General features: G+C 46.8%; 3 protein-coding genes across 8 annotated transcripts in view; 1 reads left to right on the top strand and 2 right to left on the bottom strand.

The window, feature by feature from the left end:
* The window catches only part of LOC148671873 (uncharacterized), a 641,462-nt gene that overhangs the window by 328,866 nt on the left and 293,401 nt on the right, over positions 1 to 19,195 (top strand). The window lies entirely within an intron of this gene.
* LOC148671881 (GTPase IMAP family member 8-like) overlaps positions 1 to 19,195 on the bottom strand; it is a 423,522-nt gene that overhangs the window by 309,040 nt on the left and 95,287 nt on the right.
* On the bottom strand, positions 2,212 to 5,241 carry LOC148671888 (GTPase IMAP family member 9-like). Its single transcript, XM_088632801.1, has 2 exons — positions 5,183 to 5,241; positions 2,212 to 3,583 (listed from the first exon to the last, which is right to left on the bottom strand). Exons 1-2 carry the CDS (start codon positions 5,214 to 5,216, stop codon positions 2,607 to 2,609), a joined length of 1,011 nt encoding a protein of 336 aa, XP_088488927.1. The 5' UTR covers positions 5,217 to 5,241; the 3' UTR covers positions 2,212 to 2,606.

Here is a 19,195-nt window from a genome sequence, read left to right as displayed (position 1 = left end):
TGGTCCATGCAAAAAAATGCCACGGGTTCCTAATCTCACCTACCAAAGACTCCTACGTCATCAACAATTGCGAGGACTGGTCCATCAACGACAACAAATTACATATGATTACTCCCACAGAGTCCGAAAAATATCTAGGACTCAAAATCAGCCCGTGGACTACAGCAAAACAACCAGAAGCAGCAAATCTATTACAAAATTGGATTCAAAAGATTGACAAAGCGCCTCTGAAACCTTCACAGAAGGTAAACATACTCAATATCCATGCAATTACCAGACTGATCTATCAATTGGACCATACAGACACCAAACAATCAGCTCTAATGGCACTTGACGGCGCCATAAGAAAAGCAGTCAAAACTTGGCTACGCCTACCTGAGTCCACCTGCAATGGACTAATCTACTCCAGCGCAAGAGATGGGGGACTGGGCATAATCAAGTTAGCCAGCCTGATACCATCGATCCAAATAAGACGACTGCAACGCATGGCAATGTCATCAGACGCCACCATAAGTTCACTAATGCAAACCAATGAAATCCAAGAAAAATTCCAAAAACTATGGACACAAGCTGGAGGAGACCTAAACCAGACCCCACAACTATCCAATCCTGCATCCCTAATAACCCAAACAGAAGAAATAACACTCCCAGACAATTGGGATCCCAACCACAAGTAAAAACCCAAATACAAAACACCCTGCAACTGGCGGAAAGACGAGTACGAAAACTGGACAAAACTACCAGTCCAAGGAACGGGGATCAGCAATTTCCAAGATGACCCCGACAGCAACTCCTGGCTTTCACATCATACGGGATTCAAAAAAAGACACTTCATTGCAGCCCTCCAACTACGAGCCAACGTGTACCCCACCAGAGAAAGCCTAAACAGAGGCCAGAGAGGGCTCCCAACACTCTGCCGCAAATGCCATAAAGCAACAGAAACCTGCTCCCACATCCTCGGACAATGTCCAATGTCCAAGCGTACAAAACAAATAGAGCAATTAGAAAAGAACCACACTTCCGACTTAAGGACACCAACGAACTGAGAAAGCCCGACCTCATCTTTTCAAAAGATAGGGAAGCAATAGTAATCGATGTGACAATACGATTTGAACATAACGAACCCCGACTAAGCAGCACCCCTGACCAGCAGTCGGGTCACTGGGGTCACTGGGGTCACACCCCTGCTCTCACACACTGTAAGGACATTGTTGTTGTCATTCTGTAAATCGCTTTGAGAAGACACCTTTAAAGGTGCTATATAAAATAGTTTTTTTTTAATTATTACTTCAAATGAGATCTGCTGAAAATCAAGAGTCGATTTTATTGTTGGACATGTGCAGCTATATAGAATCTGTTGATGTATTAATCACTCTTGCCATTAGTAATCAATTAATTTAAAACAATGAAATATGGCTATAATCTGTTAGGTTTTGCACCAATTGAATGATTTTTGTAAAGTTCTTTTAGAACAGCATGACGTGACCTCGATAGTACTGACCTGTGACAAGACTGTGAAAGTGAAAACGTTTTTGAAGTTGATTAGATTATTCTTTATTGCCAATAGTTGGTGGAATTTGCTAATAGTACAGCAAACAACACAGATGAGTCACACATACAACATATACAGTACAAATTTACATACAACAGAAGACAAACATTGTCACATACAGCACATATGTAAACAACTTTCCATGTTAAACAATAAATTATACAAGGAAGTCAGAGTTCAAGGTGAATTCAGAGGTCGCATGGCAGAGGGGAGGAGTCTGAGGTTGAATCAGACCGTCCTTGATTGGGAGGATCTGAAACTTGTTCCAGAAGCATGAAGCTGAAAGAGATTATGAGCTGGGGGAGAGGGGTCGGAGATGATTTTCTGGGCACAACTGGAGGTGCAGCTTGAGTACAGAGATGAGATACTCTGGCTTCCTTGAAGAAACAGCCAGATTTGATCTTCTGATCATTTTAACTACTAAATACTCTTTTCTGTGTCCTATCTTCTGTTGTTATTGTGTGGAAAACAGCTCCGTGTTGTTATAGACAGAACAGTGAAAACTGCCTCTGAGAAACACACAGGTAAAAACCATGTCTGATCAAGTCTGCTGCTGTCATTAACACGCATGAAAATACTATTGGTGAAAAAGAACCTAATACCTCGTCAGTGATTTTTTACATAAACATTTTTATATAAAAACAGTAAAACCAGGAACATGTTTATTAAATGTTTATTAAATTCCAAACAGTTTGATAGATCTCTGATCGCTGACAAGAGAAAGTGAAAGTAAATCAGCTCCTGTCTCTGAGCTGCTGTGTGATGGACTAAATCTAATCTCCCTGAGAGAAAACAGTTCAAGTACAGCAGAGGATTTAAACAGACACAGGTCTGTGTGCCACTGTGTTAGTAACGCAGTACAGAGCGGAGCACAGTATGATTTTAATTCCTAACAGGACACAAGATGGTTGAATCTCTCAGTCTGATGACCAGTAAGATCAGTGAATCAGTAATACAGCATCAATCACACTCACTGTTGGGAGGTTTAAGACCTTTACTGTTCCTCCTCTTGACAGGCAGTCTGGGCTCCTCTTCTCTCTCTCTCTCCCTTCTTTCATACTTCTGTCTCAGCTCCTCTGTCTCTCTCTGTCTCTCCTCCTCCCTCTGTCTCAGCTCCTCTCTCTCTTTCTGTCTCTCCTCCTCCCTCTGTCTCAGCTCCTCTGTCTCTCTCTGTTTCTCCTCCTCCCTCTGTCTCAGCTCCTCTGTCTCTCTGTATCAGCTCCTCTGTCTCTCCTCCTCCATCTGTCTCAGCTCCTCTGTCTCTCTCTGTCTCTCCTCCTCCCTCTGTCTCAGCTCCTCTGTCTCTCTCTGTCTCTCCTCCTCCAACCTCTGTCTCAGCTCCTGTCTCTCTCTGTCTCTCCTCCTCCCTCTGTCTCGGCTCCTCTATCTCTCGTTCAGTGTTTATTTCTTTGATGTCAGTGGTGAAGTACAGCCCATAGTTTCCTGCCACCATGTCCTCTATCTTCTCCAGCAGCTCTGTGACCTGAGTGCGGTCGCCCCTGTTCTTGTTGTTGAGAACATGATACCTGTTCCCACACTTCTCCACCAGATACTGGAGCTTCTTCCCTTCTCTCTCAATGTGCTGCTCAATGGTTATGTCTCTCAGTGTGTCCCCCCAGGTGAACAGCACTATTGTGTGTCTCCAGACTCTCTCACTGAGAAGCTCCAGATATTTCTTCACTGATCTCCAGTCTGTGGCTGAGTCCAGATCAATCACCAGGAGGAGAGCGTGGGGTCCTGGGGGACACAGAGACACACTGCGCACAACCTCCTCTCTGACATGCTGTGGATCAGTCCTTATTATACGTGGAAAAGAGGAGTACCCTGGAGTGTCAACCACAGTGATCTGCCTCCCAGCTACTTCTCCCTCTCTCTTCACACACTCCTCAGTTACTCCCTCAGTGACAAACTCCTCTCTGCCCAGGATGGTGTTTCCTGCTGAGCTCTTCTCAGACAATCTCTGGCCCAGCAGCACGATCCTGATCTCTGAGAGACGCTGTGGTGCCTCATGGGCATCAGCCTGTTCCTCCCCTGTCAGAGAGAAAGATCACAGATTATTTACATGATAAAGTTCTCATCACATCTATCTTCACTCTTCATCCCATTTAAAATTCACGATAAAAACTTTTCTATATCTTTTCTATTGTCCCTGCCCTGTGACAGAGGAAAATCACAGATTATTGAGATTAATTTTCTGTGTATTCTCTGTGGTATACAAAAATGTTCTGTTAATGTTAGGTAATCAGACTGTATTCTTACAACATTCTTATTCTGTATTCTTGCAATTTATGTAATATATATATATATTTAACTGTTCTCTCAATAGTACATGTTTATTTTTCATCACAATTTTTTTTCTTAGAATAATTTAACCTCACTGAAAGTTTAGATTTCTCTCATCTGATAAATCGACATTTTTCCCAACTCTTTCCTTGCTCATCTTTACCAAGGGCACCAATACTTCTGGAGGGCCCTGTAGAGTCCCCCTAACACTGAGTATCCAATGGCAGTTCAGACACATATGGGACTCCTGTGTTCAGAATGAACCTTTATACCACCTTATTTTAAAAATACATGTAAAAAAACTGTAAAATCATTCAGTCTGTCCTGATTCTTCACTAGCGAGTCTAAAATGTCACATTTCATAAAGACATGTTTGGGACTCAGCCACCTGGCTGGGAAATCTGTGTGTTGTATAGTTTCAAACCGCTTAGAAACTATCTACTGTGATCCACACTGAAGAGAACTAGCATGATGTTAGTTTAAAAACAGTGAAACTGACAATCTGGAGGAACTGAGTCTCTTTAGTCTGAAGGGAGTGTCCCACACTGACAGGGTGAAGATAGTGAACCACATATATACACAATATTCAACATCCTCAGTGACAGTCAGTCATCATTAAAGACCAGTTAGATATTGACACCTCAGAGTTCCTCAGAATTAACACTGAAACTCAAAGCAACACTAAGACTTAAAATCAGGAGTGGGAGGCTCTACTGTACACAGAGAGAGGTGGGAGAGGGGAACAGGCTGATACCCTGGCTTCTCTCCAGACATAGCTGGGTGAGCTCCTCCAGTCAGGACAGGAGGCTCTACTGTACACAGAGAGGGGTGGGAGAGGGGAACAAGCTGCCCAGTCAGGACAGGAGAACCTGGAATCACTACTAATTATGGGCCAAATAAATTCCTCTGTTGTTCATCTGTACTGATTCCTCTCTGGTATTATCAGCTGTACAACAAACACAACCTCTGAGCAACAAACAGGAAACGATCATATCTGAGCGTGTCTGAGCATCATGAATACTAACAGTGTGAATCCAATACCATCAGCACACGGTCAGGTTTTACATCAATCATTTTACCTTAAATAAACACCTTATTAAAATATTTAGTACATTCCAAACAGCTTGAGTTGACAGTACTGATCCCTGATCTCTGACAAGAGAAAGTGAAAGTACATCAGCTCCTGTCTCTATCTCCAAGTTCAGACCCTGTGTGTCTGACAGACAGAACACACTCTCAGCAGACAGGAAGACACTTCTCCAGCTGCTGCTGTGCTCTGTGACAGAGAAGAGACCCTCAGTGACTCCCTTTATGACACTCTGACAGGCAGAACAAGAGAAAACTCACCAGGGCTGAGCGCTGAGCTCCTACACGCTGCCATCTCTCTCTCCTTCTCTTCCTGCTGATCTGAAGGGCAGGACTATGTCCTCTCAGTGGCCCTTGATAAAATATTTAGTGGGTTCAGTTAATGATTAACTCACCAGGGCAGAATGAAGTCTTGGGCGCCGCCTGATATGAACGTTTCTGGTATATCTCATCACTTAGGAATTTAAAAAAACTTTAAACAGATTGTATAATGGTACATAGATACATAGATATCGTTTTATAATGCACAATGTTTTATGGCTCCAGTGGAGCCTCATACCTGCTATGCCAACAATAAAAACAATGATCTTTGCACTTTTATCTGTCCAGCTGATACGGCTGTTAAGAACAGAATGTCAAAACGCAGCATTTTATCAACATGATCAAGCCACGTTGGTGCATGACTTTGAAATCATGTACAAAGGTTGTGATGTTAATCATTTAACATCTCTGTGTTAGGTTTGATTTCAGTAACGAACCCAGGCTCCAGAGCTATGTCGGACTCAGAAACCATCGAGGTGGCCACACTCGGACGCCCCTTCCAGCTGGGGATGCTGTATGACTGCCGATTCCAGGTGAGAGATTCACACTAAGGTGACCTGTCTCCAGCTGTATGACCCTGACAGACACACTGATTCCAGGTGAGAGATTCACACTGAGGTGACCTGTCTCCAGCTGTACGACCCTGACAGACACACTGATTCCAGGTGAGAGACTCACACTGAGGTGACCTGTCTCCAGCTGTATGACCCTGACAGACACACTGATTCCAGGTGAGAGATTCACACTGAGGTGACCTGTCTCCAGCTGTACGACCCTGACAGACACACTGATTCCAGGTGAGAGACTCACACTGAGGTGACCTGTCTCCAGCTGTATGACCCTGACAGACACACTGATTCCAGGTGAGAGACTCACACTGAGGTGACCTGTCTCCAGCTCTATGACCCTGACAGACACACTGATTCCAGGTGAGAGACTCACACTGAGGTGACCTGCCACAATCGTCAGCATCGGGTTAGTTCACCGATCGCAGCGTATTTTAGACGAAATGGATGATTATATCGCGCGGTGCCAAGACCTGATGAAAGACACGATTGCGATCCAGTTTCCAGAGATGAACCAGAAACTCCTGCAGTTTAAAGACCTGTGCGTGGAGTACAAGCTGATCTTACAGAAATCTCTGGCACAGGCTGCTCGTACCTACAGGGGCTACAGAGTCCACCGAGCCCCGAGACTCCAATAACAATCCCGAAGGACAGCAGAGTCAAGTCAGGGGACGTCAGTCGTGTTAAAGTACAGAGCGACCACTTCCTAAACTTCTCCACTTTGATAGAGTGCGGGCAGCCTTCCTTATACAGGCTGTCGCTGGAACAGGAGCCCACCGACGAGCAGCATTTCCAGCGCTTCGCGTTCGGCAGGAAAGTAGAAGAAGGGAACAATAAGGTCATCATCCTTCTGGGGGCCACGGGGGCAGGGAAGACCACCCTCATCAACGCGATGATCAATTACATCCTGGGCGTGCAGTGGGAGGATCGGTTTCGATTCAAGCTGATCCACGAGGAGACCAACCGCTCGCAGGCGGAGAGTCAGACCTCCATCGTGACGGTTTCGATTCAAGCTGATCCACGAGGAGACCAACCGCTCGCAGGCGGAGAGTCACACCTCCATTGTGACGTCCTACGAGCTCCACAACCAGGAGGGATTCCTCCGCCCTTTACACGCAAAACGAGAGGCCCAACACAGATTCCAACAGGGAGGGCTCCGGGAGTGATGACGAGGAAGAGGACAAGAACAAGCTGGAGAAAATCGTCTGGACGAACCACGTGAAGCAGCTGAAGAGGTTTTTCCAAACCCTGGAGAAGACGGAGGGGAAGGACTTGGCGCTGACGAAGAAAGTCCTGGAGGAGCGCGAGAGGCTGGAGACGGCGATGGCGAGGCTGCTGCCTCAGATCTCGGCCGGGCAGATCTCGGTGAAGCTGAGCGAAATCATTAAGGCTTCCGGCAAGTTCACGTCGACGAAGGAGATGCTCGAGAAAATCGAAATGGACTTCGAGACGATCGAGGACCGGATCATGCAGCTGATCAGGCTGTCCTCCAACTGCCTGGCGCGGCTGGAGGAGATCGCCCTGAAGCCCAACGCTCTGTCCACGGCCGCCTACATCGAGCTGCTCATCCGCAACGAGGAAGAGGAGGCCCGCCCGGGCTTCGAGGACCGCATCGCCGACCTGCGCAAGATGAAACAGCACGCCGAGATCCTCGCCAAGATCGCCAACAACGAGAAACTGCTGCCAGAGGAGCGCAAGATCGTGAGGGAGAGAAACTAGAGGCTGAGGAAAATCACTCAAGATGTCAAACTGGCGAGCTCCGCAGTGAAAGCCTGGACTGCAGGACACTGAACACATTCCACACCGCCCGACAACTCCTGCAGGACACTGAACACGTTCCACACCACCCAAGAACTCCATCTTGCGTTAAATCTCGAGTAAACCAAAACACAGAATAATGTTCGGGTTTCGTAAAATAACTGTTCCTAATAGTTCAACTGAAATAAAATAACTTAGTTCTACTCAATCCCTTAGTTTTAAAATCTACAAATCATTTTAAATTCTCTAAATTCAAAGCTTTCCTTTCACCAGACCTCCAGCCAGACTGATGTTGGCCTCTCTCTCATGCTGTCGGGATAAAGCTGCCTTTCAAATCAATCGGCATCCTGCTGCGACAGATGATTTAATGTCCACAGGGGAAAGTGTGATTATAGATCATAAAGACCGCAGGACACCTCAGGGTTTGCAGACAACGGTCAGACGAGAGAAGGCGTCTCTGCCTTTCCTGACCACATCTCCTTAGCAGAAGATCTGAACACAGATCAAACGCTTCTAAGGAACAGTTCTCAACACGTCAGTGTGAATTTCAAATTGCATTTCAATGTTTTTTGTCTGGCTTCTGTACTTGGTAGATCCATACGCCAGTGAAAAATTAAAAATACCTTTCCTCTGAGTGACCTGTCGTGCTCTATTTCTGGGTGACCTTGGACATCATCCATCTGTAACGAACGGTGTTGACTTCTGACGATTCTTGTGCACTCTCTCTCACCTGTATATAAAAGCACACTTCAGTCACCTGCAGGCGCGAGGCCCTGCTGACGAGAGACGCTCTGGTCCTCAGGTACGGGGCTGTGAAAGAGCGAGAGGCTGGAAGTGGGGCCTGCTCCTCCTCTCTCTCTCCCCCGTGTGCGCTCACAGGGTCGGTCTCTCTGAACGTGCCGAAGACGGGCGGACCTCAACACCCCTGCCTGGACGATGAGAGGAATAACAGGCGATCAAAACACTTAAGGACACCGACCGACTGACCTTGCTATGAGCGTTCAGGAGGTTTCAAACCGAAGTTCGGGAGGAAGGCGAGAGCCGCCGCTCGCCTGCGCTCGTCAGTCTCACACTCAGCACATCTCACACTCCTCCACCGCAGCAGCTCAATCCTCTCCAGCGCACTCTTTACAGTCTAGCTGCACCACGGAGAGGAGACCCAGGAACGCCTGAGGGGCGACGGAGAGGAATCCACTGTCACACACAGCAGTGACACGGGCACACGTGAGTCACACATCCAGAACACCCTTTCATAACGCATCTGTACGCCCTGTTCTTGCATTTCTTTGGTTTAGTTTCTGCTCACTTCCCCTGGAGTGAAACACACCTCCAAAATAAGTGTTTATAAAACTTTCATTTCTCTTTACCTGAACCCAAATAAACCTTCAAGAATACGTCATCATACAGAGCTTCAGCACAGCGTATTTCCTGTCACTTATTTTTATACCATATTACTGTATTTGAGGTGTCATCTGAACCGAAGCAAACCTCGAAAACACGTCTTTACGACATTGTTTCTGTCGATTTTAGCAGTGGTGATGCAAACCTCCAATATAGACGGTTTGAAAACGTTGTTTCTGTTCAGCTGAAGTGCAGCAAATGTCAATCGGTTTTTAGCTCATTTATTGATCAAACTGTTTCTATCAGCCCTGGATCTGACATGTGCCGCAGCGAAACCGGAGCCACTTCGATACACCGGTATCCTACAATTTCTTTAAAAAAACACTTGATATTTACTTCAGAAGGAGGAAATACAAATATCAGCTAAACAAGCCGGCAAGTCAAAGAAACAGCACATTTAAACCAACAAAACTACAATTTCACTCAAAATGTCAGACGCCAACTGAAATTAAAGTGGCCTTCGAGATCAGTTCAGTGAGCTCAATAATAAACTTTCACACCAACAGACCCACAATTTCACCACAAACACATGGAGCTTGTGTCTGTGAAGGTGAAGTGTGAGACGATTGTGTCATCAGGAGGGAGGGCCACAGCAGTACAGCAGAGAGAGCCATCACTGTTACCCACATACTCTCACACCGGTCCCATGTAGAACTGCTGTATTAAACTGTCTGGTGAAGAGACGCGTCTGAGACTTCTCATGATCAGGACAGGTCACGGTAAACATGCAGAAAGTGATGGTGAATTCTCGTTTCGCCTGTGTCTTATTTACTCGTTGTCAAACATGCCAGTCTGTGTTATTGTGCGTTTTGAAAAGTGGTTGTCGATTTCTTTAAATGTTTCATACAAAAATGCTATTTGGAGAGTAACTAATTAGATATTCCCCTTGACTGAGGATGTGTATAGTCATCCATCAGGACTGGTACATTTAAAAATGACTGGACAGAGCGCCACCTACAGGCGAAAGGCCACATCACAGCAGCAACGTGTGAACAATAAGACTTTTACACCCAAAAACCACAATATCTCCACAACCCCATAAGCACAATCATAAAAAGACTTCTACACAATTTCACCATAAACCCTCCCTGAGCACAATGATAAAAAGACACTTTCACAATTTCACAACAAACCCCCAAGCTCAGTGATAAAAAGACACGTTTACACAATTCTACCTCAAACACCCCGAGTTCTATGATAGACACTTTTACACAAACCCCATAAACACAATGATAAAGAGACTTTTACACAATTTCACCACAAACAGCCCGAGCTCAATGACAGACACTTTTACACAATTTCACCACAAACAGCCCGAGCTCAATGACAGACACTTTTACACAATTTCACCACAAACAGCCCGAGCTCAATGACAGACACTTTTACACAATTTCACCACAAAACACCCCGAGCACAATGATAAAAAGACACTTTTACACAATTTTACCACAACCACCCCCGAAAACAATAATAAAAATACAGTTGTATACAATTTCACCACAAACCCCCCAAGCTCAATGACAGACACTTTTACACAATTTCACCACAAACCCCCCGAGCTCAATGATTAACAGACACTTTTACACAATTTGACCTGAAACACCGCGAGCTCAATGATAGACACTTTTACACAATTTCACCACAAACCCCCGAGCACAATGATAAAGACTTTGACACAATTTACACAATTTCACCTCAATGATAGACACGTTTACACAATTTCACCACAACCCCCCCAAGCACAATGATAAAAAGACACTTTTACACAATTTCATCACAAACCCCCCCGAGCTCAATGATAAAGACACTTTTACACAATTTCACAACAAACCCCCCTAGAACAGTGATAAACAGTCACTTTTACACAATTTCACCACAAACCCCTCGAGCACAATGATAAAAATACACTTTTACAAAATTTCACCACAAACCCCCTGAGCTCAATGAGAAGGAAACTTTTACACAATTTTACCTCAAACCCCCTGAGCTCAATGATAAAAAGACACTTTTACACAATTTCACCACAAACCCCACGAGCTCAATGATAGACAATTTTACACAATTTCACCACAACCCCCCCGAGCACAATGATAAAAAGACACTTTTACACAATTTCACCTCAAACCCCCCGAGCTCAATGATAAAAAGAGACTTTTACACAATTTCACCTCAAACCCCCCGAGCTCAATGATAAAAACACACTTGTACACAATGATAAAGATTTTTACACAACTTTACCACAAACCCCCTGAGCTCATTGATAGACACTTTTACACAATTTCACCACAAAACCCCCGAGCTCAAGGATAAAATGATTTTTGCGCAACGTGCACATCACATTCTCTCCACTGCACATATCATTTCCATACCTCCTCCCTCCTCATCCAACTTCTCTGGTTCCCTTCTCTCCAGCTTCTCTCTTCTTGACTCAGCATCCCTCAACAAACTAGTTACGCACATGAAACCCACCACATCTATTTTAGATCCCATTCCCACCACTTCATTCCAGTCCTGTTTCTCTTCTCTCTGTCCCATTGTCCTCAATATTATACATGAATCCATGAGCACTGGTGTTGTACCAACGGTCCTCAAAACTGCTGCCATTACCCCCTTGCACAAAATCTTAATTTTCACCCCATCTCCAACTGACCCTTTCTTCCTAAAAGTCTAGAACGTGCTGTCACACTCCAGTTACATCACCACCGATCATCTGTATGCTGTATTACTGAGTCACTGATCTTACTGGTCTTCAGACTGAGAGATTCAACCATCTTGTGTCCTGTTAGCTTCTGAAACTTTTCTTCAACTTTTCGCAAATTGTAAAAGTCATCCTGAATGCAGTTTAGATTTTCCCCAAACACCCAGAACCAAGAAATAAGGCTTAGAAGGCACACAGGACGTCTGCTTTTGACTGCTCGTACACACTACACAACTACCAAACTCGGGCACCAATCTATCCACAGGCTCTTAGCATAATCAATACGTTAGCAGGCCCAGAGCGACACTGGAAGATAGAACCCTCTGAAAGAGAAAAGGGGGACGTGAAGAATTGATCCAAAATTCACAATGTCAGTTAGGAATCGGTCACAAAACGTGTTCAGACAGGTTTGCACATTTTTTCTGAACGCAAATGTCATTAAATGCAGCACTTGGTGCCGTCTCACTGAACGTGAGGACAAGATGATCTCGGCATTGTCAGGCAAACAAGAATAAAAAGAAATAACCTAAACAGCCATCTAAAGGAACAAGTAAACGTTTCTTCCAGCTGAAAAGAGAAGAAAACAACGTTTTGGCCGTGGAGCCTTCTTCAGGTGTTGAGAGAGACAGGGCAGTAGGCAAAGGTAATGTAGAGAGAGGAGGAGTGAGAGGCGGGAGCAGGGGACAGAAAGAGAGGCCAATCAAGAGGTGTGAAGTCAGAATGGGTGTAGAGAGGTGTGGAATGAAACTTCCAATGAATGGAGAAAATTTAGAAGAAGAGTAGTCTGTCGTTAAGAGAAGGGGGAAGGTGTGATCCTAGCTGCAGGATAATTTTGGTTTCGATATGCTGCTGGAAGAGGTGTTAGTGGGGCCAGTAGGGGGTGCTCACCCTGTGGTCCATGTGGGTCCTAATGCCCCAGTATAGTGACGGGGACACTAGACCGTAAAACCAAATTTCTCATTGGCCCTTACCAATCATGGCCTCTTAATAACCCCCCTCTCTGAACTGGCTCCATCCCTCTGCTCTCCTCCCCACTGAGAGCTGGTGTGTGGGGAGAGGACTGGGGCATCATCCAGGTGGGGCTGCACACTGGTGGCGGTAGTGGGATCCCCATGATCTGTAAAGAGCTGCACACTGGTGGCGGTAGTGGGATCCCCAGGACCTGTAAAGAGCTGCACACTCCGGCCTCTGACTTCTGGTGCCTTGTCTCCCCCTGGCAGGGACAGTGCAGTACTGCAGCGCCTCATTGACTTCATTGATCCAGACGGGTGTGGACCACAGTGTCCTGACTGCTGGTCAGTACAGATCAGGACACTGTGTGTGAGAGTAGGGGTGTGGACCCCAGTGTCCCGACTGCAGGTCAGTACAGATCAGGACACTGTGTGTGAGAGTAGGGGTGTGGACCCCAGTGTCCCGACTGCTGGTCAGTACAGATCAGGACACTGTGTGTGAGAGTAGGGGTGTGGACCCCAGTGTCCCGACTGCTGGTCAGTACAGATCAGGACACTGTGTGTGAGAGTAGGGGTGTGACCCCAGTGTCCCGACTGCTGGTCAGTACAGATCAGGACACTGTGTGTGAGAGTAGGGGTGTGGACCCCAGTGTCCGGACTGCAGGTCAGTACAGATCAGGACACTGTGTGTGAGAGTAGGGGTGTGGACCCCAGTGTCCCGACTGCTGGTCAGTACAGATCAGGACACTGTGTGTGAGAGTAGGGGTGTGGACCCCAGTGTCCCAACTGCTGGTCAGTACAGATCAGGACACTGTGTGTGAGAGTAGGGGTGTGGACCCCAGTGTCCCGACTGCTGGTCAGTACAGATCCTGGACACTGTGTGTGAGAGTAGGGGTGTGGACCCCAGTGTCCCGACTGCTGGTCAGTCCAGATCAGGACACTGTGTGTGAGAGTAGGGGTGTGGACCCCAGTGTCCCGACTGCTGGTGAGTACAGATCAGGACACTGTGTGTGAGAGTAGGGGTGTGGACCCCAGTGTCCCGACTGCTGGTCAGTACAGATCAGGACACTGTGAGAGAGAGTAGGGGTGTGGACCCCAGTGTCCCGACTGCTGGTCAGTACAGATCAGGACACTGTGTGTGAGAGTAGGGGTGTGACCCCAGTGTCCCGACTGCTGGTCAGTACAGATCAGGACACTGTGTGTGAGAGTAGGGGTGTGGACCCCAGTGTCCCGACTGCTGGTCAGTACAGATCAGGACACTGTGTGTGAGAGTAGGGGTGTGGACCCCAGTGTCCCGACTGCTGGTCAGTACAGATCAGGACACTGTGTGTGAGAGTGGGGGTGTGGACCCCAGTGTCCCGACTGCTGGTCAGGACAGATCAGGACACTGTGTGTGAGAGTAGGGGTGTGACCCCAGTGTCCCGACTGCTGGTCAGTACAGATCAGGACACTGTGTGTGAGAGTAGGGGTGTGGACCCCAGTGTCCCGACTGCTGGTCAGTACAGATCAGGACACTGTGTGTGAGAGTAGGGGTGTGGACCCCAGTGTCCCGACTGCTGGTCAGTACAGATCAGGACATTGTGTGTGAGAGTAGGGGTGTGACCCCAGTGTCCCGACTGCTGGTCAGTACAGATCAGGACACTGTGTGTGAGAGTAGGGTTGTGGACCCCAGTGTCCCGACTGCTGGTCAGTACAGATCAGGACACTGTGTGTGAGAGTAGGGGTGTGGACCCCAGTGTCCCGACTGCTGGTCAGTACAGATCAGGACACTGTGTGTGAGAGTGGGGGTGTGACCCCAGTGTCCCGACTGCTGGTCAGTACAGATCAGGACACTGTGTGTGAGAGTAGGGGTGTGGACCCCAGTGTCCCGACTGCTGGTCAGTACAGATCAGGACACTGTGTGAGAGTAGGGGTGTGGACCCCAGTGTCCCGACTGCTGGTCAGTACAGATCAGGACACTGTGTGTGAGAGTGGGGGTGTGGACCCCAGTGTCCCGACTGCTGGTCAGGACAGATCAGGACACTGTGTGTGAGAGTAGGGGTGTGACCCCAGTGTCCCGACTGCTGGTCAGTACAGATCAGGACACTGTATGTGAGAGTAGGGGTGTGGACCCCAGTGTCCCGACTGCTGGTCAGTACAGATCAGGACACTGTGTGTGAGAGTAGGGGTGTGGACCCCAGTGTCCCGACTGCTGGTCAGTACAGATCCAGGACACTGTGTGTGAGAGTAGGGGTGTGACCCCAGTGTCCCGACTGCTGGTCAGGGGTGTTGCTTAGTCGGGGTTCGGTCTGTACTCCCCAAATTCCCTCTTCTCAGTTGTTTTCAGGTGGGATGAAGTGGGGTCCCTGACTGTAAAGTGCTTTGGAGATCCTTTTAGATCAACTTTCCAGAACCCCAAACGAGAGTTTGCTTATGAAAAATAATTTTTAAAGTTTTTTTAAAATTCCGAAGTGATGAGATATACCAGAAACGTTCATATCAGGCGGCGCCCAAGACTTCATTCTGCCCTGGTGAGTTAATCATTAACTGAACCCACTAAATATTTTATCAAGAGCCACTGAGAGGACATAGTCCTGCCCTTCAGATCAGCAGGAAGAGAAGGAGAGAGAGAGATGGCAGCGTGTAGGAGCTCAGCGCTCAGCCCTGGTGAGTTTTCTCTTGTTCTGCCTGTCAGAGTGTCGGTAAGGGAGTCACTGAGGGTCTCTTCTCTGTCACAGAGCACAGCAGCAGCTGGAGAAGTGTCTTCCTGTCTGCTGAGAGTGTGTTCTGTGTGTCAGACACACAGGGTCTGAACTAGGAGAGAGACAGGAACTGTTTTACTTTCACTTTCTCTTGTCGGGGATCAGAGATCGGTACTGTGAACTCAAGCTGTTTGGGATTCACTAAATATTTTAATAATAAGTTTATTTAAGGTAGAATGATTGATGTTAAACCTGACTGTGTGCTGATGGTATTGGATTCACACTGTTAGTATTCATGATGCGCAGACACGCTCAGATATGATCGTTTCCTGTTTGTTGCTCAGGGGCCGTGTTTATTGTACAGCTGATAATACCAGAGAGGAATCAGTACAGATGAACAACAGAGGAATTTATTTGGCCCATAATTAGCAATGATTCCAGGGTCTCATGCAGCTGTTTCTCCTGCCCTGACTGGGCAGCTTGTTCCCCCCTCTCTGTGTACAGTAGAGCCTCCCACTCCTGATTTTAAGTCTTAATGTTGCTTTGAGTTTCAGTGTTAATTCTGAGGAACTCTGAGGTGTCAATATCTAACTGGTCTTTAATGATGACTGACTGTCACTAAGGATGTTGAATATTTTGTATATATATATGGTTCACTATCTTCACCCTGTCAGTGTGGGACACTCCCTTCAGACTGAAGAGACTCAGTTCCTCCAGCTTGTCAGTTTCACTGATTTTAAACTAACATCATGCTATAGTTCTCTTCAGTGTGGATCACAGTAGATAGTTTCTAAGCAGTTTGAAACTATACAACGCACAGATTTCCCAGCCAGGTGGCCCAAACGTTTCTTTATGTAATGTGACATTTTAGACTCACTACTGAAGAATCAGGATGGACTGAATGATTTTACAGTTTTTTACATTTATTTTAAAATAAGGTGGTATAAAGGTTCATTCTGAGCACAGGAGTCCCATATGTGTCTGAACTGCCACTGGACACTCAGAGTGTTAGTGGGACTCTACAGGGCCCTCCAGAAGTATTGGCACCCTTGGTAAAGATGAGCAAGGAAGACATTGGAAAAATGTCTGTGTTGTTTATCAGATGAGAGAAATCTAACCTTTCAGTGAGGTTAAATTATTCTAAGAAAAAAAATCCTTATAAAAAATAAACGTACTATTGAGAGAACAGTTAAAAATAAATATATATATATATATTATATAAATTGTAAGAATACAGAATAAGAATGTTGTAAGAATACAGTTTGATTAACATTTACATTAACAGAACATTTTTGTATACCACAGAGAATACACAGAAATATAATCTCAATAATCTGTGATTTTCCTCTCACAGGGCATGGACAAGAGAAAAGATATAGAAAAGTTGTTATCGTGAATTTTAAATGGGATGAGTGGTGAAGATATCTGTGATGAGAACTTTATCATGTAAATAATCTGTGATCTTTCTCTCTGACAGGGGAGGAACAGGCTGATTCCCATGAGGCACCACAGCGTCTCTCAGAGATCAGGATCGTGCTGCTAGGGGAGAGATGGTCTGAGAAGAGCTCAGCAGGAAACACCATCCTGGGCAGAGAGGAGTTTGACACTGAGGGAGAACCTCAGGAGTGTGTGAAGAGACAGGGTGAAGTAGCTGGGAGGAAGATCACTGTGGTCGACACTCCAGGGTGGAAAAAAACTTCTCCATGGATGAGAACTGATCCACAGCGTGTCAGAGAGGAGGTTGTGCGCAGTGTGTCTCTGTGTCCCCCAGGACCCCACGCTCTCCTCCTGGTGATTAATGTGAACTCAGACACAGACTGGAGATCAGTGGAGGAACATCTGGAGCTTCTCAGTGAGAGAGTGTGGAGACACACAATAGTGCTGTTCACCTGGGGGGACACACTGAGACACACAACCATTGAGCGGCACATTGAGAGAGGAGGGAAGAAGCTCCAGTGGCTGGTGGAGAAGTGTGGGAACAGGTATCATGTTCTCAACAAGAACAGGGGTGACTGCACTCAGGTCACAGAGCTGCTGGAGAAGATAGAGGACATGGTGGCAGGAAACTATGGGCTGTACTTCACCACTGACATCAAAGAAATAAACACTGAACTAGAAAAATATATTAAACAAAAGGAGAAGGAGAGACAGAGAGAAACAGGAGAGCTGAGACAGAGGTTGGAGGAGAGACAGAGAGAGACAGAGGAGCTGAGACAGAGGGAGGAGGAGAGACAGAGAGAGACAGAGGAGCTGAGACAGAGGTTGGAGGAGGAGAGACAGAGAGAGACAGAGGAGCTGAGACAGAGGGAAAAGGAGAGACGGAGAGAGACGAAGGAGCTGAGACGGAGGGAGGAGGAGAGACAGAGAGAGACAGAGGAGCTGAGACAGAGGGTGGAGAAGAGACCGAGAGAGACAGGGGAGCTGAGACAGAGGGAGAAGGAGAGACAGAGAGAGACGGAGGAGCTGAGACAGAGGGAGGAGGAGAGACCGAGAGAGACAGAGGAGCTGAGACAGAAGTATGAAAGAAGGGAGAGAGAGAGAGAAGAGGAGCTCAGACAGAGGTTTGAGGAGGAGTGGAGCAGGAGAGAAGAGGAGCTGAAGGAGAAGATGAGAAAGACACTGGAGGAAGAGGAGCTGGAGAAAGAGACAGAGGAGCCCAGACTGCCTGTCAAGAGGAGGAACAGTAGAGATATCATCCCTCCCACCAGTGAGTGTGATTGATGCTGTATTTCTGAGTCACTGATCTTACTGCTCATCAGACTGAGAGATTCAACCATCTTGTGTCCTGTTAGGAATTAAAATCATACTGTGCTCCGCTCTGTACTGCGTTACTAACACAGTGGCACACAGATCTGTGTCTGTTTAAATTCTCTGTGCTGTAATTGAACTGTTTTCTCTCAGGGAGATTAGATTTAATCCATCACACAGCAGCTCAATCTCTGTAATCTGTTCCTCAAGATTGTCGGACCAACACTCAATCAATCAAGGTTTATTGATCGATGCACGAACAGTACAGCACACAGCGGTGTTGTCAGCATTGAAATCTGCGAGCTCGTTAAAGGCTCGTTAAAAGGGATGGAAGAGTTGGAGGACAGGAATTTATAGGGGTTAACATTGGGATACAACAGATTACACAATTGCAATTCACAGATTGTGTGGAACTAACACAAGGATAGGAGGTATTTAGGTGTCCTGACAGTAGTAGGGTACAGGGTAGGAGGTACTGAGGTGTCCTGACAGTAGTAGGGTACAGGGTAGGAGGTATTTAGGTATTAAGGTGTCCTGACAGTAGTAGGGTACAGGGTAGGAGGTATTTAGTGCTCTTCGTAGGTGTCCTGAGAGTGCCAGTGCCCCCTGTCAGTTCAAGGAGGTAACTGCAGGTGTCTGCTGTGGTTGGCTGTTCAGCAGTCTTACTGCCTGGGGGAAGAAGCTGTTCTGACACCTGGTGGTCTTGGTCTGATACTTCAGTACCGTTTTCCAGATGGTAGTAGAGAGAGCAAGTTGTGTTTAGGGTGACTGGGGTCCCTGAGGATGGACCTGGCCTTCTTGAGGCATTAACACAGTAGATATCCCCTGTGTTCAGTAGCGCAGCCGTTAGTGTTCTGAGCCAGTGTCACCACCCTCTGGAGGACCCGGAGCTTGGTGATGAGCCTTGAGGGTACGATGGTGTTGAATGCTGAGCTGTTATCAACAACAACATTCTCACATACGTTTCTCTCTCGTCCAGGTGTGAGAGGGCAGTGTGTAGACCAGGGGCGATGGCTCCTCAGTTGATCTGTTAGTGTCAAAGGCAGCTCTGAAGTCCAGCAGGACAGGAGTGGGTGAAAGAGCCCATCAGCAGATCATTAGAACCCCAGACAAGAGCTGTTTCTGTACATCAGTCTGAAGGACTCGTCACA

Source organism: Lepisosteus platostomus, chromosome 5 (assembly GCF_059453375.1).
Source record: "Lepisosteus platostomus isolate fLepPlt1 chromosome 5, fLepPlt1.hap1, whole genome shotgun sequence".
In the NCBI taxonomy this organism is placed as follows: Eukaryota; Metazoa; Chordata; class Actinopteri; order Semionotiformes; family Lepisosteidae; genus Lepisosteus; species Lepisosteus platostomus.
This window is presented reverse-complemented; position numbering and strand designations above follow the sequence as displayed.